Source organism: Coregonus clupeaformis, chromosome 12, assembly GCF_020615455.1.
Source record: "Coregonus clupeaformis isolate EN_2021a chromosome 12, ASM2061545v1, whole genome shotgun sequence".
NCBI lineage: Eukaryota > Metazoa > Chordata > Actinopteri > Salmoniformes > Salmonidae > Coregonus > Coregonus clupeaformis.
In genome coordinates this window covers 7,342,905-7,368,677 of record NC_059203.1, presented here as the reverse complement: position 1 = coordinate 7,368,677, position 25,773 = coordinate 7,342,905, and the positions used below count along the sequence as shown (strand labels likewise).

The 25,773-nt window shown below is 43.7% G+C and overlaps 1 protein-coding gene across 8 annotated transcripts in view; it reads right to left on the bottom strand.

The window, feature by feature from the left end:
* magi1b (membrane associated guanylate kinase, WW and PDZ domain containing 1b) overlaps window positions 1-25,773 on the bottom strand; it is a 220,745-nt gene that overhangs the window by 39,717 nt on the left and 155,255 nt on the right. For 5 of the 8 annotated variants that reach the window (XM_045223672.1, XM_045223677.1, XM_045223673.1 and 2 more), the window contains exons 3-10: window positions 11,159-11,278; window positions 10,244-10,450; window positions 9,073-9,295; window positions 8,416-8,498; window positions 6,761-6,796; window positions 2,466-2,523; window positions 1,462-1,565; window positions 213-332 (exon numbers count right to left, since the gene is read on the bottom strand). In XM_045223672.1, the coding sequence (XP_045079607.1) occupies window positions 213-332; window positions 1,462-1,565; window positions 2,466-2,523; window positions 6,761-6,796; window positions 8,416-8,498; window positions 9,073-9,295; window positions 10,244-10,450; window positions 11,159-11,278 (951 nt within the window). The remainder of the gene's footprint in view (window positions 1-212; window positions 333-1,461; window positions 1,566-2,465; window positions 2,524-6,760; window positions 6,797-8,415; window positions 8,499-9,072; window positions 9,296-10,243; window positions 10,451-11,158; window positions 11,279-25,773) is intronic. The other 3 variants (XM_045223674.1, XM_045223680.1, XM_045223676.1) reach the window with 2 other exon arrangements.

The following is a 25,773-nucleotide window of genomic DNA, read 5'->3' as shown; positions in this document are numbered from 1 at the left end:
TGCTTTGGGCAGCGCCAGTCAGGGGCCTGAGCTTACAGAGATGGAGAAAGAGCGAGAGAGTGAGAGTGAGTGAGTGAGTGAGTGAGAGAGCGAGGTGAATGAGAGAGAGAGAGAGAGAGAGGGGCGAGATGAGGGAACACATCCACAATGTCGCAAACAGAAATGGACCAATACCCTCACAAAACTAGGATATTGACCAGACCAGGACTCACGTTTGGGCCCGATGAGGGGTGGCAGTGGGGGTCCGGCCTGGGTGTCCCTGTAGGTCTCCTGGTGGTTGGCGGTATAGCTGGCCAGGGGGGCACCAGCCAGGGTGGCATCCTCTATCCATTCTGGAACAGCAAAGGGCACACTTCCTGTCTCTGGTGTCTGTACAGTTACAGTGATCCTTATGGTTCACCACAATGGGTAGCTAGGAAACTACCGTACTGCATTGAGCCACAATGGCTGCCGATGAAAGTAATACCATGTAATACAATCTCTGATCGATCAAAATGTCAGCTTCACTGTGTAGTGTATCAGAGGCTTAAGTCTTCATTAATATTCTCAGCATCAAGATTCAATCAATGAAAGAGTAAAAGTAATAGATATTGAGCATAAAGAGATATTAAGCTTAAAGGAGAAAAAGTCAGCAGATAGGTAATCAAGTCAGAAGCACATTTAGCTGAGTCTGCAGAACGGGGACCAATAGGCAGGTTCCTAGTGGTGTGACCTGCATGAAGAAAGGACATTTGGAGGACATTCTACATACACTTCCCTACATACAGTATGTATTTGGAAAGTGATGCTAACATTTTACATTTGTCTCTATACTCCAGCATTTTGGATTTGAGATCAAATGTTTCGTATGAGGTGACAGTACAGAATGTCACCTTTTATTTCAGGGTATTTCCATACATATCTGATTTACAGTTTGAAAATACCCTCAAATGAACAGTGACATTCTGTACTGTTACCTCATATGAAACATTTGATCTCAAATACAAAATGCTGGAGTACAGAGCCAAATGTAAAATGTTTGCATCACTGTTCAAATACATACATAGCGGACTGTATAGACTAAAGAGACCTAAAGCATCTGTCCTCAAATACTTTTCACTAGGAGAACAAGATCCAGAAATATTATAACTATTATATGGTGATACATTTTCATTGCTGTAACAGACTTTTAATGTATTATTGTCAAACCAAAAAACTTACCTACACCTGTACACTTACAAAAGCATTAATATTAGCGCAAACACTGGAGAGAGTATCAGTGACACTTAAAACATTGACAAATTAATTTGTAAAAAGACCTATTTTCAAGGCCATTAAAATAAATCATAGGTATGCCTTTATGGTTTCTCGATAGCAAATCATAAAGAGAAGAGAGCAGAGCAGAAGGACACGGAGACAGACAGGCACGATCACAGACATGGAGAAAGAAAGGAATGACGCCCGGCGGGGCTGGAAACGAACCTCGGATGTAGCGCTCACCTTCTGGTGGCTGCTGTTGCTCGAGCTGCTTCCGCCGCTTAGCCTCCAGTATAGGGTTCTCATACTGGGTCTTCCTGTTGATGTGACTGAGAGAGGGATGAAGAGAGGGATGGAGGAGAAATTAGGACAATGACACAGGAAGTTAGAGGAATAGAGAAAGATCATTAATTGAGTCAGCAAAAGAAAAGAGGGAACAAGGGGGATGACGACAGGAAATAAATGTGTATGAGAGAAGGAATTGAAGAATAGAAGAAAGCCAAAAAGGTGAGACAAGGGATGGTTGAGGGAGAAAGAAAGAGAGAGATACAGAGAGGCAGTGGTGAGGGAGTTAATACAACACACAGTTAGAAAACGTCTCTGGTGGCCAATGCTCCAGGAGCCAGGGGCTTAAGTCAGGGAAGTAAAGTCTGGTACAGACTGGTTGATCAGACGAGACAGAGACGATGAGGCCTGAATATCAACAGCATCACACAATCACTAAAGAACACTGCTTCAGGAGGTTAACAACACCACCAAAACCACGTCATACCACAAACCCGGCAGGAACTTAGGAGAGCAGTACACCGCACCGTAAGGAAATTACACTTCAAACAATACAGAAACATGCTGGGAAATTATGCAGTTAACAGGACATTTTTTGGAATAATATATATTGAAAAATCGCAGACAAAAAAAACTGGGCCTCTGCCTCTAAGGTATTGCTTTGAACAACATCAAAACATATGAATGCATTCATATTAATGCACAGGCCCAAGGGGCTCCCACTAGATGAGAAACTACATTTCTAAATGATCATGAAAGCAACAAATGGCCTATTTTCCCCATAACAGACTAGACCAAAACAACAGCTGTCTGGTGTACTACATTTGATGTTGTTTTACAATGTTCTGGGCCACTGCTCAGTGTTAAATGCATTCTGAACGTACAATACAGTGAGGTAGTGAGAAGCGCTACAGATACATCCAGAGGTGTGTGTCACTACTTACTCCACATAGTAAACCCCATAGACTGGATCCTCTATTTTCTCCCAACCTGTTGGCAGCTCTGGATGGGAGATAGAGAGAGGTAGAAAAGGCAGGTTGTTAGAGATTGTGTTCAGACAGGTCATAAAGACCTTTTCCTACCACACACAGCCTGTCAGTCACCTGGGAGTGAACAACACTAGAGAGGCTGTCTGGACCTGGCTCTTGGCTCCTGGCAGGACACGGCTGACATTTAACACATCAGATAAAGAACTACAGGGGGGCTTTGACCAATCACGATCAACCCCACACTCAGATGGAGAAGAGGAGCTGCCGGTATGTGGGTGGTCGTCTAAATGTGGACCATGGTTTGCAGTTTAAAAATGTCACGGTGAAGAAATGTTTTCTTATTGTTCAAGTCAGTAAGGGAAAGTGATGTACAATGCTGACTGACATCCTTGACGCAGGTGTATATAGAATGATATTCAGTATTGTCCTTGATTGGTTTACCACTGTCTATGTCACATGGCATTGGAGACCATCACCAACTGGATGTCATTGATCATGTATTACTCACTGTGGTCTAATTCATTAATGATGCATTCTCCTCAAGAAGCCTTTCTTTCAGATGTGTGTAAGCAGACAAACACATGTTTATCTTCCCTGACATCGATGCTGAGCGTGGCCTGACAAAACTGCCATAAATGGCCCGACAACACTGCCAAAAATCAAGACTGATTGGATCTAAACATGGACTACTCAGCTGTAAAGGCTGCTACATTGATACATTTTCAGTATACAGAGCAGTGTGACTAAAACGCTGAGATAGAGCTAGCTAGCTACTGTACTAATAGCTATAAAGGCGGCAGGTTGTCTAGTGGTTAGAGCATTGAGCCAGTATCCGAAAGGTTGCTGGTTTGAATCCCCGGGACGACTAGGTGAAAAATCTGTTGTTGTGCCCTTGAGCAAGGCACTTAACCCTAATTGCTCCTGTAAGTCAAGTGTCTGCTAAATGACTAAAATGTTAAATATATAGAGAAATGTCAGAGGGCTGTAATTGGTTACAAACAGATGTGTGTGACGGACTCCTCTGCTGTACATTATCAGTGCTGCATGGCTATATTCTGACGAGTGGTGTACACTCATTACCTCAACCAGCTTTAGAGGATGTGGAGTCAAGGTGTTAAGCCGGGAGGAATTAAGGGGGTGTTGTGTTGTGTTCAGAACATTCACAATACACAGACTAGGCTTTATTTTTCTCAGATGTTCTGAAGGGAAACAGTAAACCTTGAGCCAGTAGCACCTCACTGTAAATTATAATCACTTACTGTATTTCACACCAGAGTGGCTGTATTCCTAAAGGAGATCTGTCTGTGTGCTATTATAGTTAGGCGCCAGAGCCGTCATGTCACTACTGGCCTTGCTGATACTGAGTGGCTGCAGCGGAATCCCCAGCTCCACGTTGCCCGGTCGATGCCCACGCACACTCCAGCTCCAGGGGGTCTCAGGTGACAAATTGCCTATTAAACTGTTTGCATCTCATTCGGTCTTCCTGACTATTTGATTTCTCCTGAGCGAGGGGCTGCACACCGGGGCCATACATCTGCTGTCATATACACAATGGAGTAATTGCCCTTTTCTCCATGTATCGGATTTCACAATCGATACATATTGACTGTGTTCATCCAATCTGAGCAGTGGTATGAACAAGGGATGCTCCTGTCCTGGGCTGGCTGCTGTTCACAACATGGAGGAGACCATCTCAGAGGCTAAACACTGGTCTAGGATCAGCTTACCCTCACTTACCTCAGACCTAACCTTAACCCAGGGGTGCACTACTCCTTGGCAATTAATTGATCAATTGATATCACTGATTGACCGGGTCTTACACACACCTGGTTCCCCAGTCTAAATCAGTCTCTGGGCTCTTTTTCAGCTGCTGCTTAGTTTGCAATTTTGTCATGTAAAAACTGGTGCACTGGCATTTTCCACACTTTGCACCAGGTTCTGCAATTTACCTGTCTAACATTAGCTTGCTTGCGCTGAGGTATGGAAATATTTTAGGTGTGTACGTGTGCCAACTAGGGATACTTAAGACCGACCAAAAGCTGGTCTTAGCGTAACGCAATTGGTTATGGAATAGATTTTTCCAGCAGAGGCGCACACACTAGCCTTCTGTACGTCACCAATGTTTTATTAAAGGCCCATTGAGGTCAACATTAAGTTTTTCCTGTGTTTTATATCATATTGTACAACAGCTGATGGAACTAACACTGCAAATGTGTGAAAAAATGTGATCAGTGTTATTTCATGATAGTTGCTGGTTGAGAATACAATCTACACAGGACGTTCTAATCAGCAGGTTTGCATGGGCGGGAGTTTCTGCTTTCCATGGTGACATCACCATGCGGTAAGTTGGCTGCCATCAACAGCTAGTTTTCACTTTCCCCTCCCCACTAAGACCACTCCCAGGCAGTCCTAGCAGAATTCTTGCTTGAGAAATCGTTTTTTTACTAAAAAGCTAATTTTGCCCGTTTTAATGGAAATCTGTTACAGTAAGGTGCTTATTGTTACCCAGAAATGATTTGATATTGATATAAAAATGGCTGCATTGGGCCTTTAAACATTATTTTTGTCCAGCTTCTGTGAAAAGTTTTGACTCAGCCTGTTTAGGAACATCAAGTTATTTAAAAAGACTGCTTATTGTTTTTCGTTGATCATTTTGTCAAAAAACGCATCTTCTACTTTCATCTGTTGGACCTAACAGTCAAATCGAGGGAATTCTGATCATTGTCTGTGGTGCTGAATCTGCTTGTAGGCTATATTTGCCTGTTTGTTTACCTTTCACATGGCAAAGTAAATACTGGCCATATCAACAGCGATGGTAGGCTATAGCTATCTATCTAACTCTCTTTGGGAGCAGTATAACGGTGAGCGGACATTCCCACTTTGTCTTTATATTGGATATTTTTCCAGCTTTTGAGAAAAGTTTGGATGTGCGTAAAACCCTCCATAGTCTATGCTGTCTTAGGCATAATATTATATGTGCACGTGGAGCAATTATGGTGCCTGTAACTGTATTTAGACATAGCCTATTTAAAACAAGTTGTTGTCTTGTTTTATTAGAATTTGATTCAAATTATTCCATCTTTATAGGTCTTATCAATAGTAAATGTAATATTGCTTATTGACAACGTTTGGTATGTCCATGGCTCAGATAATGCATTTTACAGTAGTCCTATATCAGTGTGAATGCTATGTTAACAATATATTTCCATATTGAAGTCATGCAATTCCTTAGAACAATGTGGACTGCAAACATGTTAAAAATAGTGACCAAATATGGGATAGGCCTACTTTTTGTTATTTTGTTTCTGTCGGCTAGTTAAAAAACTAGGCTATAACGGACTAACATTGGAATTGGAGTTGATGACAACGCAATACATAAAATACCGTAAATACACAACTTGAAGCAACCACATATTTACCATGGAGCGCGTTCTGAATGGCCAGTGAGGGGGTCAAGCCTCGACACACCTTCATCTTGTTTATTCATCAAAACTCAGCCCTTTCAAGCCACCGCCAGCTCCTGCGCCCATAATTCTGGTTGTGAAAATAGCAAAGATATTTCTGACACCCCCACTAACCTATAGCGCTACCACCAGTCTTAAGATTTACCATTGTGTTAGATTTGTTCAAATAGAGCCATCTGATTAACAGGCTAGAACAAGAATCTTCAGACACTGATGACTCTTGAGAATTGTGACTATTCACCGATGCAGTCACCATTTAAATAAAATTGTAGGCAGCAGTTATCAGAGCCCATCTCAGAGCCATGGCTGTTAGCCTCCCTCTGGCTCCAGAGACTGATGCTCCGGCAGACAGTGGTGGGTAAAGTGCTCTCTGTTATAATATGAGCAACAGTGGATGGAATGATGGCGCTTGAGAGTGAGAGGTCAATTTGAATGAGAGGCCCATTAGGAAATAATAATCAGGCCAATGTGCCCTAAAGGTTCTCTCTTTATTACTGCATGCTGGCTGGCCGGGCGAATGCGTTAACCCTATAAGAACTGCCTGCTCAGCAGACACAAGCCTGCACACAGGAACGTACATGCATGTACGCACACACATATACATGTCTTTCAGACAATCTTTCACAGCCCAGGTGTTATAAAGCGTTTGATTACATGTTTACACCCTCTAGGCAGAAAGGGAGAGGTGTTATGCGCTGTAATAAGCCAGGGTGACATTGTCAAATACAGTAGACAGGTTTCCCATAAGACACAGCAGGGGAGAGGGGGGAGGAGAGACAAGCCTACCTAGCTCACTGTCCATCTCTTCTGTGTGTACCCCTTCTTCTCCAGGAGAACGCCAGCAGACCAGGAGAGAGCGAACGTGGGGGACCATGGGTCGGGGGTGGAGGAACAGGGGGAGGAGAGGAGAGAGAGAGGGGGCAGAGAAAGAGAGCGAGAGCAGCAGAGGCTTAGCGATTGATTTTGATTTTAAGCCTCAAGCAAGCCGAGAGAGCAGCAACATTTGGCTCCATACATTGTAAACACCATAATGTGTCTGGAATCATGACTGCTAATCATGACTAATTAGTTAAAATGGTTTGTAAGGTGTGAACCCTTCGATAAATCCATACTAAATCCCTACATGCACCATGACAATAGCTCATAGCTTTATATTAGCCACAGTCTGTGCAATATCGTTAAACACAAAGAACATATCTCTGAAGAGCTTTCCACTTCACCATTGGGTGGCACTGTTTCATACCAGCTGCATAGGTGCATTTATGTGAAATAAATTACTCTGACCAAAGAAACAGACATACAGGTAACTGCCAAAGTAAAGGAAACCCTCCAGTAAATCAAGGACACAAAATATATTGAAAACAGCTGCTTCCACACAGGTGTGGTTCCTGAGTTAATTAAATATGCCTTCATGCTTAGGGTCATATACAAAAATGCCTAGTTTCCCATTATTTTGGCTACCATGGCTAGAAGAGATCTTAGTGACTTTGAAAGAGGGGTTTCAAAGGAACTTAGGGGGTTTAAAGGGTGTGTGTGTGTGTGCACGTCTCAGTCACCAGATCTCAACCCAACTGAACACTTACGGGAGATTCTAGAGCGGCGCCTGAGATGGCGTTTTCCACCACCATCAACAAAACACCAAATGATGGAATGTCTCGTGTAAGAATGGTGTCGAATCCCTCCAATAGAGTTCCAGACACTTGTAGAATCTATGCCAAGGCGCATTGAAGCTGTTCTGGCTCATGGTGGCCCAATGCCCTATTAAGAAACTTTATGTTGGTGTTTCCTTTATTTTGGCAGTTACCTGTACATTTTTAATACGGACCTTCTGAGATTGGGGTGGGTGAAAACAGCTGCCATAAATATGAATTATAGTTCATGAACCATATGCTTGACAATATGAATAATCTCTCTATCCTATGTGTCCTCTTGCAGCAGCTTGAGAGGACAGAACTTATAGAGCTATTTCAATACAAGGACCACAAAACACATTGAGAGGACACATGGCAGCGGGAGAAGAGGGGAGAGGCAGCTGAAACGCTAGTGTTTTGTGTAGGTGGGCAGTCCTCTCTGTAGGACAAGGTACATTATTTATTTATGATAGATGATGAGAATAATCCAATCAGTCCTTCAGGCTGCCGGGGCGTCTTGCTCAGACATGAGCGCAGGCAGGCAGCACACGAGATCAGAATATTAACGCATCTCATTTCATCTCATCTCACACTACGGTGGCTCAAGTGTGCCATCTGCAGGCCACTGATTGAACAATTGATCTGACAGACATGCATCTGATTCTGCACGGTTCCCTCTTCCCATAAACAAATGAGTCAACAACAGACAAACAAACAAGACAGTGAATACACAATTTCCCCGACACACACACATGCACGCACGCACAAACACACACATGCATGCACAAACAGAGTCTGTGGTGGACGTACCATCGTCTTCACATTCTTCTAGGGGTTTGGGAGGTTTGTTCAGGCACCGGGGATCGATCCAGGATGTGGTCTTTGTGTTGTGGCTATAGATAGACACACAGGACAGAGTAAGACAGCCAGACAGACACATTGTTCTGACTGGGAAGTCATCAAACACTCACTGTCTGAAAAACATCCTCACTTCCACGGCTAAATATGATACATACTGTGATGTAATCAGACTCAATGCTAAAGGCAAGTATCACAACTTCCAATGTATCAAAGGTTCAAGTTCAAGTTATCTTTATTGTCCCAATTGGGAAATGTGTTATGCAGTCAGGGTTCTACAATAAAAAACTATATTAAATACAGTAACAACCATACAACCAATATACACATAACATGAAACAATGAGATCGATAAAAAGGAGTGGTCATTATGCAAAAATGGTGTAAAGTGGAAGCACAATATTGTCTTGAGAAGATACTAATTTAAATACTATTATAGACGTTGGGTATAGACCCATTTAGGCTATGTTATATGGTGTGTTATGGGGTGTAGGATATGTTATAGGGTACATACTCTATGAAGTGGACCTCTCCTATCTCGGTGTATGGTAAGGGAACAGAGGGTACATAGGGCATAGGCCAGGGTGTAGGGTGTACATAGGGTACGTACTCTATAAAGTAGACCTCTCCGTTCTCGGTGTAGGCCATCTCCCAGTTGTCAGCTAGAGGTCCCAGGGGGTCCTCTTCTGTAGGAGGATGGCTGAGGTGTGTGTGTGTCTGCTGAGAGCCGTCCGTGGTGGATGACGACGCGTTGATCACACCATAGGACGGGGCGTTCTCACGTAGGGCGTAGGGGCGCACAGAGGGGCGCTCGTCGGGTTCACTTGAGTCTCCTGTGGGGGGAGGGCGGTGCGGAGAGGAGGAAAGGGAGGCTTAGTCATTTGCACAGAGCAAATACGTGTGCAAACAAAATGCACACTCACATTCTGAGGTACTATAGTCTGGTGGCCTCAAACCCAGACTGATATGTAGCCTAGTAGTTTTAGAGCTGAAGGAATCTCTCTTTCTTTTATAATACGCACACACTTGGCCAACACTTGGCAACTGTTGTGTTTGACTGAGCGAGGCCCCTGATCTGACCTCTTGGGGGAGAGTGATGATTAGATTAGTGCCCCTCCCCCTCTCTCCGAGGTCATCAGATCCTGTTCACACATTCACCTCCTGACACTTGGCTAGGCTGACTTTCCTCTCCAGAGAGAAACCCACCATACTGGTTTCAGACATGGAAGCTGCACATTCTGCCTCCTATCGCAGCCAGATGGCACTATTTTTTAAACTCTCAGATAGACAGTGGCGGATGTAGACTGAACAAACAACCAACCACTCTACACACAAAGGACCACTTGTATCCTGTATCCCTTTCCCATAGCCCAGCAGTTTAAATCTGTCTCTCTGTGTTTCTCTCTCTGTGTCTCTCTCTGTCTGTGTCTCTGTGTCTCTCTCTCTCTCTGAGTGTCTCTGTGTGTGTCCGTCTCTTTATCTGTGGTCTCTCTGTGTGTGTCTCTCTCTCTCTGTGTTTCTCTCTCTGTGTCTCTCTCTGTCTGTGTCTCTGTGTGTGTCTCTCTCTGTGTGGCTCTGTATGTGTCTCTCTCTCTGTGTGGCTCTGTGTGTGTGTCTCCATCTCTGTGGGTCTCTGTGTGGGTCTCTCTCTCTCTGTCTCTATCCCTCTCTCTCTCTCCTGGTGTTGCTCTCTCTCTCTCTCTCTCTCTCTCTCTCTCTGTTTCTCTCTCTGTATGTCTTGCTCTGTCTCGCTCTCTCCTTCCCTCTCTTCTCTCTTTTACCTGTTATGCTACTGTTCATCTCCGGGAGTTCCTCGTCCTCCTCCAGGTCTACAGGCACTATTCCAGCATTTTGCATCTCATTGTAGGACTTGGTGCGTCGGGGAGTGGAGTGCTGGGAGCCCGGGAGGCTGTCTTGCAAAGCATCACTAGTAATCACTTTCCCACTAGGGGGCTGGTTTGGCGGCTTGGGTGTTCCATAATAGTTACCTAGGCAACAGGAGGATATTATCATGTTTAGAAAAAACAAAAGGGAGAGCGATAGAGAGGGAAAGGAGGGAGAGTAGGGGGCTATAATCACAGAGTCTTTGTATACAGATGAGGGGGCTAAGAAGGCATGACCACAGAGTTCCTTTGGTGCTTTCTAGTCTAGTGCATTCTATTGGTGGAAGTGAGGAGGCTGTTTGTTCCCCTTGGATGTTTGTTTTCTCTGGGAGAGTGGAGCAGGCCCATTGTCTGGGCCCACTGACCAAGCTACAGGGACGGAACAGCCACTTCATTAAACGTGCATGTGAATGAATGATATTTATGCATGACATGTTTAATGCTCCACTGTTGTTGATTGCTATTCTTTGCTATTAAAATATACACAACACTGGAAGTTGCGTGCGAACAAAGACAGAAACCCTCTCTCACGTCTCATGACCCCTTTCCACAGAACATGATGCCAGGGTAATGATGACTACTCAACTTAAAGCAAAAGCCAGTTTAAAAAACATCTAGTACACTCTCACCTCCAGCGATATACCACCCACATACAGTAGACAGTAGATACTTAAGTAAATAACTTGTCCAGGATTCAACTGATGACATGGGTGGTTTATCTCTATGTGGTGTTCACTTCTGAGGGGTCCTAGTTAGTGTCGACACTCAACCTATGAATACACTGAGCGAGTGAGCATTGCTGCAGACAGTTACCTTCATATGTTCCTATTTCCAGAAGGGTTCCACACTTCTCCAGCGCCAGGAAGTCCTCCACCGGCAGGAAGTTGTAATCTACTCCAGGGACCTCTCTGTCACGCGGCAGGCGGGTTGTACCTGAAGAGCCAATCAGAGAGAGGGACGGGTCATCAACCAGGAAGATAACACAATGTCAAGTGATGATTTAGCTTTCCACACAGGAAATGTGGCTAAAGTTGGAGTGGGATTAACCCAACATAGTCAGTTTCATGATTCACGCATGACACATGGTGACAAAATAATTCATTTAACACTGACAATGACCACTTAAATTGAAGGACAACAACTTAAAGATGAGTCTTGTTTATTTATGCATTCATGAGGTGCTGTGGGAACCCTCTGTGTCTGAGTAACACTACTGTGTGGGGAGTGTGTGTGTGTATAGAGATGTGTGTGAGGGGGACCGTTTGGCAATCCTGACAGTGGGAGAGTTGGTGTAAAGTCAGTGTTAAATGGCTCTATGATACATTGGTGATGAGATTATGGAAACCCGCCATGATAATTGATGACAGAGGCAGTCAAACTCATCTCCTTCCCACTATCTCTCTCTTTTTGCTCCCACTCTCGATCCCTCTCTTTCTGCCTTTCCCTCTCCATTACCAAAGAGATGCTGTTTACCTACTACTACTCCAAAGATATTCTGCTCAACCCAATAAGGATTGAGGTAATGTTTTGTCATGGCGGATGAATTAGAATACGCTTATTACATTTTCAAGAAATCTCGTCAACAGAAAAACCATACCATCTGTCTACATGTTGCTTTACTACAAGCACTGTGATGTCTAAACAAAGATGGCCGCCCATGAGGCAGCAGCTCCTTCTACCTAAGCAGTGGAGGGAGAACTAATCACCAATCTCTCTTGTTTGTTCCTTCTCTTCAGTATGAGAACAACAGCCTCCTCTCCTCTATCTCCCCATCACTCCAGTGAGCTGATGAGAATATGGCTGTTGGTAAAAATAGCCCAGGGAGATGGGAGGAGAATCTGGGAGATGCTCTTGCCACGGCGGCCATTTCAATGACAGCTGAGATAAATCAGAGATGTGACAATAACTTACACACACACCAGTGCCATAGTCTCAATCACACCACTGTCATATTCTCATCACACCACTGTCATATTCTCAATCACTTCTTCAATATCATCTCCCCTGTAGCCAAAGCTGCACGGGAGATGTGACTTAATGGGATTGCTCCTCTTTAGATTGTGTTCTGTGTACGACGTAGCTTGTGTGCAACATCACTGTGGTAAGTGATTTAAAATCTCAGGCTGGTCATTGTTCACAACTCCTCCACCCTCAGTGCAAACTAACTCATCTTTCTTCTAGTGAGGGAAAATCGATGCGTAAGACGAACCCTCAAACAAAGCCTGAACTCTATCAGAGAAACTTTGAAGCGTCTCCCAATGGAGACAGTAAATCTGTAGTGTTGACCTTGGTCGAGACTTCACCCAGGATGAGTGTTCTACTACCAAAGAAGACTCAGTAGAGTGCTGTTGACTCATCCCACCAATCACACGGCTCCACTCAGAGACAAACAGGAAGTATGGGTTGTGACCCGTATTTTCAGGCCAGAATAGCCAGCCTCTCAGCCAGATGATTAGAACACTGTAATTCATATCGAGTTAATTAATTCCCTGTCCCACACAAAAGCTCCATTGATGTCTGCTGTGGAAGAGATAGTCCTTCTCAAAGCTCCTCAGAGCTTCTGTTCTAGTTTGACCTCACAAACCCAGAGGAACACTAGAGAGAGTCCAAAACTAACCTTTACACAGTTAGCATAAATCACCAATCAACACACATTAAGGCCTTTGAGATTTGATGTAAGCAATAGCCTAATGTTAACTCATGGCTAGAAGGATTGTTGAGAATCGTCAGTGTAGTAATATCATCAGTAAAACAGTAAACGCTTGAATGACGTTAAGGCTTTAAATACTGAGAAGCTGTCCACTCTAATGCACTATTTACCATGGTAGTAGGTATGTATATACTACAACATTAGAATATTGTGTTAACCATAACGTAGACATGCATTTCCACACAAACAATGTACACTGACTAACATTGTGTGTATGCAGTAGGGCAGTGAATGTTGCAGGCCTAAGCTTACACTGCATGCAGTGAGACATTATTTTCTGTTGGTAAGGACAACCCTGGAATGACAGAATCACTCATAAGCTAGCCTCAGTCTCCTCTGACATTGAGGGCTTCATTTCCTTATATTGGAGTTGATATCATTTTTCGTATGATTCTGCTTGCTCTGGACGCCAGAGAAGTGACAAAGTGACATGATATCCCTAGTTGATATTGGCTGCTAACATGAATGACTTTCAGCTACAAATGCAGGTGTAAATCGCAGTTTATTTCTATATCTTGCGTTTAAAAAATGCATAGCTGTTTATGGCTGTAATGACAGGCTACATTTCCGATTGTGCACGCGTGCATGTGCGAGTCGCGAGATTTGAATCACTGCTTTTTGGGGGTCGCGGCTCAAAAATGTTGAGAACCACTGAGCTAGCGAACAGATTGCCGATTTGCTGTACAGCTATAGGATCGAGTGCATCGCAAACATCACATTGTAGGTAGAGAGGAATTCCATAAATAAATATCTAGCTCCAAAACATTTTGGTGATCAAGAATATTAACTGTTTACTTTGCAAGCTCACCAGCAATGGGGCATCAATCAAAAATAGGTCTAGCTACTGGTCTTTCGGTAAGTAAAAATTGTTTGAAATGTATAATTTACCTATGAAGCTTGAGTTAGGAATTTGTTGTTAAAATTAATTACTACAAAATAATGAAAAGGGCTGTCTGGTAGCCTTATTAAAAATAAAACATATATGTAGTTGAACAAGTCATGACTTGAAAAAACTTGTGACTCGACTTGACATGCTCTTATGCACGACTTGGAATTGACTCGAGACTCGGACCGTTCTACTTGGGACTCGACTCGAGACTCGAAACTTGTGACTTGAGACTTGCTTGTGACTCAAATAATAGTGACTTGGTCCCACCTCCGCGACAGAGTCTACCATGGTCTACTTCACTCTCCTCACAGACTCCATATGAACTGCACTTGATTTCATTACAGAACTGGAAAAGTGTCTGCTGTTTTTCTGTCTATAAAGCCCATCAGCTTCTATCCCCATCTGAGGGAATTGACTAGGGATTAGGGCTGGGAATTGCCAGGGACCTGATGACACTATATTATCACGATACTTAGGTGCCGATACGATATGTATTGTGATTCTCACAATTGTATTTGTATTGCGTTTCGATATGTTCCAAACATATTGCTCACCATCATTTCTGCTGCAGAGGGACAAGAGAGAGCCATGAGAAAAACAAGTTTTGATCAGTCATGGAAATAAAAGTGCTGGAAAAAATTGGCTCACTATTTACAAAGAAGATGGAGAACAAGCTATTACGGAAGTTTTAGTGCAGGACTGGCTGACTAGTGCAAAAATAATATTGAGATATATCATCAAAAATAATATCCTGATATGTAACTGTACAGATCCCCCCCATTACTACTAGGGATGCACCATAGATCAGCCTTCATATCTAGAGAGCGAAATAGATATTTTTTCGGTTATATTTTAAAGCGCATGGGCTCTCTGTAACCCCATGTGAACCCCCCTCTGCTCTCCCTCCCTCCCTCATGTGATCCTTTCATCCTAGCAGAGGCCCTGCTGCTCTGGGGTGACTGGGCCACCGGTGGAAACAAGAGCATGGCATGGTGCGCACACACACACAGGCCTGTAATGCTCAAAAGGTTAGCAGCGGAAACACATCACAATCAGCAGCTGTTCACACACACATACCCACATCTGAAGCTTCCCCACTGCTAAGGGGAGGGTGGGGTGTGGCCACCAAATGGCACGGTCAAGGGCCAAACAACGAAAAACAATCACCTAATGGGGCTTTATAAAGCAACCTCTACACAGAAATACACACACACACACACGGATGTGTGTCCTTAATTCCATTATTTTACTTTAGATGTGTGTGTATTGTTGTGTATTGTTAGATATTACTGCACTGTTGGAGCTAGGAACACAAGCATTTCGCTACACCCGCAATAACATCTGCTAGATATGTGTATGTGACCAATAAAATTAGATTTGATTTGTCACTGTGAAAGGCTGGTCCCTCTGTTGTTCAGCATCAGTATCCTGGCCTGGCCTAATCATCCCCATAGCCAGTGACCTGACCACGACCCCATGTCACTGCTCCCAACATATTGATAATTTCAGTCAGCACCCTTACAGCTAGTCCACAATCAGCCCTGAACAGCTAGCTCATTAACCTATTATCACCCCCAAAACAGCGGTAAAGTTTCAAAATCAATATGTCATCCCTTGGCCTGCATGCATCACTCCAGTTATCATGAGCTGGATGCTATGAAGGTGACATCACCATGACACCTTAACCACAATCAATACATGGCCACCACCGCCAAGATGACCTTTAGCATCACCGCCTGTCTAGCGTCACCGTAACCTCAGCTAGCTACCTCAGAGACAATCAATTATCTACAGCAGTTGTCTCCAACCTTTTCTAGCGTGAGAGCTACTTAAATTTTTTTTTTACATGTTGCGCGCTACAAATTAGTCCTTAGTGTACAAGAGAAAGTAATTCACTATATTTTCTGTCAATATACCTGGTAAAATAATGGTTAATAAACAACTCTAAGGGGGGCCCTATAAAATCCGCGATTTTTTAACACTAAATTATGTTTTCCTGGTTTTAGATTTTGGTTTAGTTTTTCACACTCGAAATTACAATTGTTCATAGAGAAACAACAAAATTACAGTGCATTCGGAAAGTATTCAGACCCCTTTACTTTTTCCACATTCTGTTACGTTACAGCCTTATTCTAAAATGGATTACGTTCTACACACAATACCCCATAATGACAAAGTGAAAATAGGTTTTTAGACATTTTCGCAAATGTATTAAAAATAAAAAACTGAAATAACTTATTTACGTAACTATTCAGACCCTTGGCTATGAGACTCGAAATTGAGCTCAGGTGCATCCTGTTTCAATTGATCATCCTTGAGATGTTTCTACAATTTGATTGAAGTCCACCTGTGGTAAATTCAATTGATTGGACATGATTTGGAAAGGCACACACCTGTCTATATAAAGGTCCCAAAGTTGACTGCGTGGCCAAGCACGACTCCAACACCATCATTAAGTTTGCTGACGACACAACAGTGGTAGGCCTGATCACCGACAACGATGAGACAGCCTACAGGGAGGAGGTCAGAGACAAAGGAGATGATCGTGGACTACAGGAAAAGGATGGCCGAACAGGCCCCCATTAACATCGACGGGGCTGTAGTGGGGCGTGTCGAGAGTTTAAAGTTCCTTGGTGTCCACATCACCAACAAACTATCATGGTCCAAACACACCAAGACAGTCGTGAAGCGGGCACAACAACACCTTTTCCCTCTCAGGAGACTGAAAATATTTGGCATGGGTCCCCAGATCCTCAAAATGTTCTACAGATGCACCATCGAGAGCATCCTGACAGGTTGAATCACCGCCTGGTATGGCAACTGCTCGGCATCCGACCGTAAGGCGCTACAGAGGGTAGTGCGTACGGCCCAATACATCACTGGGGCCAAGCTTCCTGCCATCCAGGACCTATATACTAGGCGGTGTCAGAGGAAGGCCCAAAAAATTGTCAAAGACTCCAGTCACCCAAGTCAGACTGTTCTCTCTGCTACCGCATGGCAAGCGGTACCGGAGCACCAAGTCTAGGTCCAAAAGGCTCCTTAACAGCTTCTACCCCCAAGCTATAAGACTGCTGAACAGTTAATCAAATGGCCACCCGGACTATTTACATTGACCCCCCCCCTTTGTTTTTACACTGCTGCTACTTGCTGTTTATTATCTATGCATAGTCACTTTACCCCAACCTACATGTACAAACTACCTCGACTAACCTGTACCCCTGCACATTGACTCGGTACCGGTATTCCTTGTATATAGCCTTGTTATTGTTATGTAATTTTATTGTGTTACTTTTTATTTTTTACTTTAGTCTATTTAGTTAATATTTTCTTAACTCTATTTCTTGAACTACATTGTTGGTTAAGGGCTTGTAAGTAAGCATTTCGGTAAGGTCTACACCTGTTGTATTCGGCGCATGTGACAAATAACATTTGATTTGATGACAGAGCAAAAAACCAAGCCATGAGGTCGAAGGAATTGTCCGTAGAGCTCAGAGGCAGGATTGTGTCGAGGCACAGATCTGGGGAAGGGTACCAAAAAAATTCTGCAGCATTGAAGGTCCCCAAGAACACAGTAGCCTCCATTATTCCTAAATGGAAGAAGTTTGGAACCACCAGAGCTGGCTGCCTGGCCAAACTGAGCAATCGGGGGAGAAGGGCCTTGGTCAGGGAGGTGACCAAGAACCCATGGCCACTCTGACAGAGCTCCAGAGTTCCTCTGTGGAGATGGGAGAACCTTCCAGAAGGACAACCATCTCTGCAGCACTCCACAAATCTGTGGCCAGACAGAAGCCACTCCTCAGTAAAATGCATATGACAGCCCAAAGGACTCTCAGACCATAAGAAACAAGATTCACTGGTCTGATGAAACCAAGATTGAACTCTTTGGCCTGAATGCCAAGCATCAAGTCTGGAGGAAACCTGGCAACATCCCTACGGTGAAGCATGGTGGTGGCAGCATCATGCTGTGGGGATGTTTTTCAGCGGCAGGGACTGGGAGACTAGTCAGGACCGAGGGAAGTACAGAGATCCTTGATGAAAACCTACTCCAGAGCGCTCAGGACCTCAGACTGGGGCGAAGGTTCACCTTCCAACAGGACAACAACCCTAAGCACACAGCCAAGACAACGCAGGAGTGGCTTCGGGACAAGTCTCTGAATGTCCTTCAGTGGCCCAGCCAGAGCCCTGACTTGAACCCGATCAAACATCTCTGGAGAGACCTGAAAATAGCTGTGCAGCGACGCTCCCCATTCAACCTGACAGAGCTTGAGAGGATCTGCAGAGAAGAATGGGAGAAACTCCCCAAATACAGGTGTGCCAAGCTTGTAGCATCATACCCAATAAGGCTGTAATTGCTGCCAAAGGTGCTTTAACAAAGTACTGAGTAAAGGGTCAGAATACTTATGTAAATGGGATATTTCAGGTTTTTAAAAACCTGAACAATTCTAAAAACCTGTTTTTGCTTTGTCATTATGGGGCATTGTGTATAGATTGATGAGGGAATAAAAAAAAAAATCATTTTTAGAATAAGCCTGTAACATAACAGAATGTGGAAAAAGTGAAGGGGTCTGAATACTTTCCGAATGCACTATAGATGTTCTGAGTCCATGTCAATGCTTAAATCACATCTGAATTACATTTTTTTGTAATTCCTCTTTAATTGTGCATCTGTCCCTTTAATTGTACATCTAGAGAATGAGGAATGTGTCGGTCTAGCATTGGTTCTGTACTGCTGCTGCTCATTTCATAGCAAAGTTTGCAAATAATTAAGTAATAGATGCAAATTAAATAATTACTCATGATATACTTCTGCCAGGTAAGCCTACTTTGCAGTTAACATTTAATTGAGAAGGTTTTGGGGAAAGTATTTCTGTCATCACATCAACATGTTACACATGGAGTGATAACAAACGTGCACACCACACAGACAGATAAGGGCAACATTGCTTGAAATTGTGTTAGGTTTGGCTTTTTAAGCCAATAGTGGCTAACCAGGGGTGGAATAATGTCAATGTTGCATTGATTAGATAGTAGCTGGGAGTGTCTGATACTTGTGAGATTTGTTTATGACAGTTTGCGGTAGAACACGTGAAAATTGCATGCACTTTCAGAAATGTTTGGTGAGCTACTCATATGTGGGCTGCGAGCTACTGATAGCTTGCAATCGACCTGTTGGACACCCCTGATCTACAGTCTTACCCCTGTCATCTCCAATGAAGTGCTAACCATCACACACAACCCTGTGTTTCTCTCCTGCTCACCATCATTGACCATAGTTCCACTCCCAACCTCCCCCACTCCCACCTTGTCCCCATCTCAGACTGCCCCTTGTCCTCTGGGTCTCCCTCCCAGGCATGACAGTGTGGGGTAAGATGGGGTAGACAGGGGTGGGGTAGGAAGTGTGGGCTGGGCAGGGGTGGAGTGTGGTATGATACAGTGGGACAGAGGGACGAAGGTGTTGATTCAATTAGAAAAGGCCAGTCAAGTCTCCTCTCTCGCCTTACAATGTCATTACTGATCCACCCTGGCCTGGCCTGAGAGCGTGTTCACAGGAAGACATTTATTTACCCTCTGTTTATCTGTCCAGCAGGAAACAACAGTGAGAGTCTGAGTACACAGAACCAATCAGGCAGCCTCCTATAAACTGTCCTCTACCTCTAAGCCACTAAACAATGGAGGATTCCAGCCCACCTCTGGCTGTGGGAATAAATCAAAGGTGGGAATGTGTCCTGTGTAGATTGAAACAAACTCCTCCCGTACTGTACTTAAAATAAACAGTTTATCTTGTGCCTTGTCCAACGAAATGGATCGCTTCCTGGCAGAAGTATATCATGTGTAATTATTTAATTTGCATCTCAGTGACTCAGACTAATCCAAGGGCCTCATGCATATGTAATTTATGACTATTTTAGGGAGCCTCTGCTCTCTCTTTGGCTGGCACAATTGATTCAGATCTTTTCAACATTGACATTTGTGAGGCTTGGACTAGACAGTAAGATTTGATTTGAGCGCAAAATTGCAAGACAAAAAGACAGAAATGACAACATTATACATTCCCTCGGCCGATGAAGGACTGGCGAGGAGAAGATTACATTCAGATCTCCTGCTTATTTTTTTGGGGTATATATAGAACCAGGGTAGAAAATAGCCCATCTCTGCACTGACAGAGACAGCACCACTGAGGCAAACACACGCCGCTCTAAAAGCAGACGTTTTGATCATCACGGTTCAAAATACATCAAAAAGGCAAAAGGAGGATGTGAAGGCACGCTGCTGCTCACAACCCAGGCTCTAAAAATAACTGTGTGTAAAAAAAAAAAGGTTTATTTCCTCTCTACAGCTCCGTACCCTAGAGCAGCGGAGCACCCCGGGCCTACACGTCCCCCTGGAGCCTGGGCTTGGATTTCAGCTGCGACCTACATTCAGCCTTTCCCACAAGGGCAACACAGAGTTTGACTTCTTGGCCGACTTCACTGTGACAGAACGGAGACAGTGAGCCACACTCCACCATCACATTATTGAGTGCTTGTCTTCCTCCTTGAGAATGAGATCCAGACATCTTCCAAAGGAACGGGCAGCCATGACTTAATATTGCAACAACCCACTGGCACAATGTCCAAGTCCTTAAATATTCAAATGTTTAAAAAAAAACAGAATGAGCTGCATACTGTCGCCTACATTACAGTTGTCAAACAGTCTTTAGTTTTGTCTGGACTGAATCCTACATATCTGGACCCAGAGCAGACCAGCTGTGGTGAGGCTACTGTAGCCTGCTGCTGTTGAACTGAGCTCAGATGACACAGCTCTGTGTGCTGTGCTCTCAGCAGCCAGGTCACAGGCAGATTTGCTGACTTCCAGTGTTTACTGGACAAACTAGGAGGACGACCTCTCTCACCCCAGAGCTGTACAGACCTCAGGGGGGAGATCGCTGTGAGATCCCCCCTGCTCCTCTCCCTCTGTCTGTATCCTTTGAAAGGCGAGAATGACAGACAGCCAGATGTGACGGTAGATCTCCTCCAAGGCCCAGAGGGGAAGACAGTTACAGGAGGAAAGGAGATCCACATGGTTAAAATAAGACAGGAGGGAGGCAGCAGTGTGTGAAATGGAGGCTCCAGGCTAGTTGAAATTAATCACTAGAGTGGGGAAGCAAAGGGAAGGGCACTGAAGTATGAGTGTAGGTGTGGTAGAGGTCTATGCGGGAATGATTGATTCATCCCGCTCCTGCTCGCATCCACAGCTTTTCATACCACACCCGCCCGCTCCCGATGTCTACCACCGGCTCCTGCAAGAACTGGAGGCTCATTGGTCACCATAGCAACACCCACCCGTAGTATGCGCTCCAGCAGGTATATCTCACTGGTCATCCCCAAAGCCAACACCTCCTTTGGCCGCCATTCCTTCCAGTTCTCTGCTGCCAATGACTGGAACGAACTGCAAAAATCTCTGAAGCTGGAGACTCTTATCTCCCTCACTAACTTTAAGCATCAGTTGTCAGAGCACCTTACCGATCACTGCACCTGTACACAGCCCTTCTGAAATTAGCCCACTCAACTACCTCATCCCCATATTGTTATTTATTTTGCTAATTTGCACCCCAGTATCTCTATTTGCACATAATCTCTTGCACATCTATCATTCAAGTGTTAATACTAATTGTAATTATTTTGCATTATGGCCTATTTATTGCCTTACCTCCATAACTTGCTACATTTGCACACACTGTATATATATTTTCTGTGGTATTTTTGACTTTATGTTTTGTTTTACCCCATATGTAACTCTGTGTTGTTGTTTTTAATCGCACTGCTTTGCTTTATTTTGGCCAGGTCGCAGTTGTAAATGAGAACTTGTTCTCAACTGGCTTCCCTGGTTAAATAAAGGTGAAATAAAATACAAATAAAAAACGGTGCCCGAACCCAACCGCAGTCCCACAATGTTATTTTAGGCGTATGTGACGCAGCTCCCCTGCCAGCCATGCTCCCAGCAATTTTGCGCCCTGTAGGCAATTTCAAAATGCACAAAAGTTACTTCAGGAATAGGTTCAATTACCAGAGATTCTCACATGGACCATTATATTTGGCTATCGGTATTACTGGGCTTTATCAGCCAATAGGCTAGACGTAGTTTGAAGAGAGCAGATTTGGAGAGTTTTGCATATAGCCTACCTTTTAGGAGCGGGACGATTTTCAGACGGAGACTAATATGGGTGATCAATATTTATTCCTAGGCAATGTAGTAAACTATAACCTAAACATACTGTATTTAGGAAGTACATTTCCTTGCAAAGATAACTGCCCTGTGCTTCCCTGCCCATGCATAGGCTATAGCCTATTCGGCAGGTAGCTTAGCGGTTAAGAGCGGTGGGCCAGTAATCGACTGGTGCTGGTTCAAATCCCAGAGATGGCAAAGTGGAAAGATCTGCCGTTCTACCCTTGAGCAAGGGCGTCGATTAAGGCATCCCCCCCGCACCGCTCTGATTCAGAGGGGTTGGATTAAATGCGGAAGACACATTTCAGTTGAATACAATCAGTTGTGCAACTGACTAGGTATCCCCTTTCCCATTCCCTATTTGGGACCACACGCACACCTGATATCGCACGCCCAACTAGGAGAGGAGATGTATGGCTACTGACCTTGAAGCAGCAAGAATGATGAGAACGGACACTTTCTCTTGAGCTACGTTTTGCATTTAGGATATAGCCTACCTTTAAGGAGCGGGACGATTAACAGGCAGAGACAAATAAATGGGTAATTAATTATTATTATTAATTGTGGTCCTCTGTAGCTCAATTGGTAGAGCATGGCACATGTAACGCCAGGGTAGTGGGTTCGATCCCCGGGACCACCCATACGTAAAAATGTATGCACACATGACTGTAAGTCACTTTGGATAAAAGCGTCTGCTAAATGGCATATATTATTATTATATTATATTATTATTGAAAAGGAAAAGGCGCAAAGTTTGCTCACCATGGTATGCACGTTGCACCTTTTCAATTATAATTTTTGGATTGCACTTCGACTCACATTGGCTGAGTGCCCTCCACTTCTTTCCATTATCAATATTTATTTACAGACACTGTGGTAAACTACAGCCTAATCATATTTAAATGAATGTCCTTGGAAAGATAACTGCCAGCTGTTTCTCCACCCATGCATAGGCAGCCTAGCTATTTCATTGAGACCATACATATACTGTAGGCGTACTTGACCTCGCATGCATAGGAGAGGAGAGGTAGGCTACTGAACTTGAAGCAGCGAATTCTGAGTGTGTGTGAATAATACGACAGAGGTGCTTTTAATACAATATGTAGGCTCCTCATGTGTATCTCAGCCACTATGCTACAGGAATCAATACAGATCCAGACAGAAAGACCCGTGTCAACACCCATGTTTAGCCAGCACTGTGATAATTACACCTGACCTGAACAGACAGGTTAGTCATCTCCCTTTAACCAAACACAGCCAGTTACTCACCAAATATTATGTATTTATTTAAAACTGGAATCCGTAGAGGTGAAACTGCCATGTTCGTTTGCGATATTACAACAACAAAGATGTTACTTCAAACAACGAACACTTTTTTCCCGCGGACATCACTGCACATGCGATAGAACAGCAGAGTATGTGCTACAATTATTTTTTACCACGACGCTGGATGCTCATCTCCTACTTTCATAAACAAAACAAAAACAATAACAAATGAGCCTGGGGCGACCAGTGGCGCTGTTTCCCCTAATGCAGATTCCAGCTTTAGTCAGACTAGTTCTCCTATTCAGTCAGAGCTGATTGGGATCAAAGGTCTATAGAAACAGTGCAGGCGGTGATAATCCGCATTGCAGTTGTTGATGGAAGATGATATTATACGTCACCTGCCCCTCATCTCCCTCCCAATCTCTCATAATTGGACCAAATAATATTGTTAAAATTCAACAAAGAGTCAGTCATTCATTGGCCCTTTCCAGTACTCATTCCTATTGTCACACAAGGCTATGGCTATCTATCAGTTGTTTTGTCAGTATGCTTCAGAAGCTAAAGCCTCCAGCATTCAAATAGAAAACGTTAACTAGCAGGCAGCCCAGGCCATGGAGCCAGGACCATGTTAGTGGACACAGAGCAAAGGTAGGAGTGTCCTACAGTATGGGGTGTAAATAGCCTGAAAACACAGTCTAGTGTTAACATACAAATAGGGCTCATTATCGCCGGTCGTGATGAACATAGAACATGGTAATCATGTATGACTTATCATTAACCAGACATTGGAGAAAAAGACAATGTGCTATCCATGATAGTGATCCAATATGTGCCATGGTGAAAAGTAGGCCATCGTAAATGTGTTTGGCAATGATTCCTTATTATTGTTCTAATAATAGGACCGCTATTCTTACTCTGCTGGTCTGCTGGCTTGCAAGTCTTTCAGGACAGAAGAAAGAGCAGATTGAACTAATTCTTGGCTAAAGAGGAAACAAAGAATGCCCTTGCAAATGGCGAGACTCGCTAAAATTGGAGTTGATGATTATATACAGCTCTCAGATTAGAAAAAAAGGGAGTATTTTGTTTACCACAATGTAAAAGCCATAGATCCATCATTGCGTTTGAGAAAACTCATCCGTGCAGATGTGTTTTTGCTAAGTTGGAAGGAAGTTGTTATCTGTAAAGCTTGATTACATTTTTTATGAGCATGACCCAGTGGATAGCACTAGAGGCTTGTGGTGCTCTCTCTCTCTCTATACCTCTCCTCCTCTCCATCTATTTATCCGTCCTCTTCTCTCTCCTTTCCTTCTCTATCCATTTCTCTTCCTTACTTTCCCTCTCATTCTTTATTTCATTCTCTCTAATCTTGACATTCCTTCTCTTTATGTTTTTCTTTCCTTCTCCCTCTCTTTCAGTCTCATCCCTCGTCTCCCTCCCTCCTTTTGTGGACATTGGTATAATAAAGCAGGATGCTGAGTCGACGGCAGTCAGCAGTCCACTCCATTCTCCTTTCCCACACTTTGTGCTAATGTCCTCCTCAAATTGGCCAGCTGGCTATGTGGCTGCCCACGTCGATCTGTTTCTACATTTTGGTCAACACATATCCTTCTCCTGCCAAAACACCAAACTGCATCCATGTGCCTCTACAATGTCAAAGCCCCAAGACTACACCAAAACATTATATAATTCATTTAGAGAGCACTTATGTAGAAACAATGATGCAAATCACTGATATGTGAAACAATTAAAATGACTTAATAGTCTTGGAACCAAGGCTAGCCTATAATTAGTGTCCTATAGCTGGGATTCAGGGAACATGAGTCAGCTGCTTTTATTCAACCACTGATTACTGAGCAACTCTGTAAGACAGTTTCTTCTGTAGTTATTCTCAATGATCATAAAGATGACTATGACTGTGTATGCGTACATATCTGTAGATGTACAACTGGTACATTCCTGATAGCTATAATCAATATATCCTGCACTATTTAAAGTAGTCTTACACTGCAGCACAATGGATCCACTAAACAGTATAAACTTGTATGGATGTTGTAAATGTGTCTCTATTCTCAGTCTGTAGTCTGTGCACGTCTCATGTGAGAGGGGAGAGGGTGAGTCTATGTGCTGTGCACACTAACATCTCTCTTCCAGGGGTGAATGGGCCAAAATGAGAGAAAATGTTTAGCGACCGGTTAGTCAACTGCATAGTGATGCTTCTGTCTATGGCAAGAAGAACATGAGAGGAGTTAGGAATTTAACTTAAGATGCACTGTGTACCCGTAAAGCAACAATTAAAATATTGTGTTTCAGCCCAATAGCAGCCCCACCACTTGATTTGTTACAAAGCTGCCTTGTCGA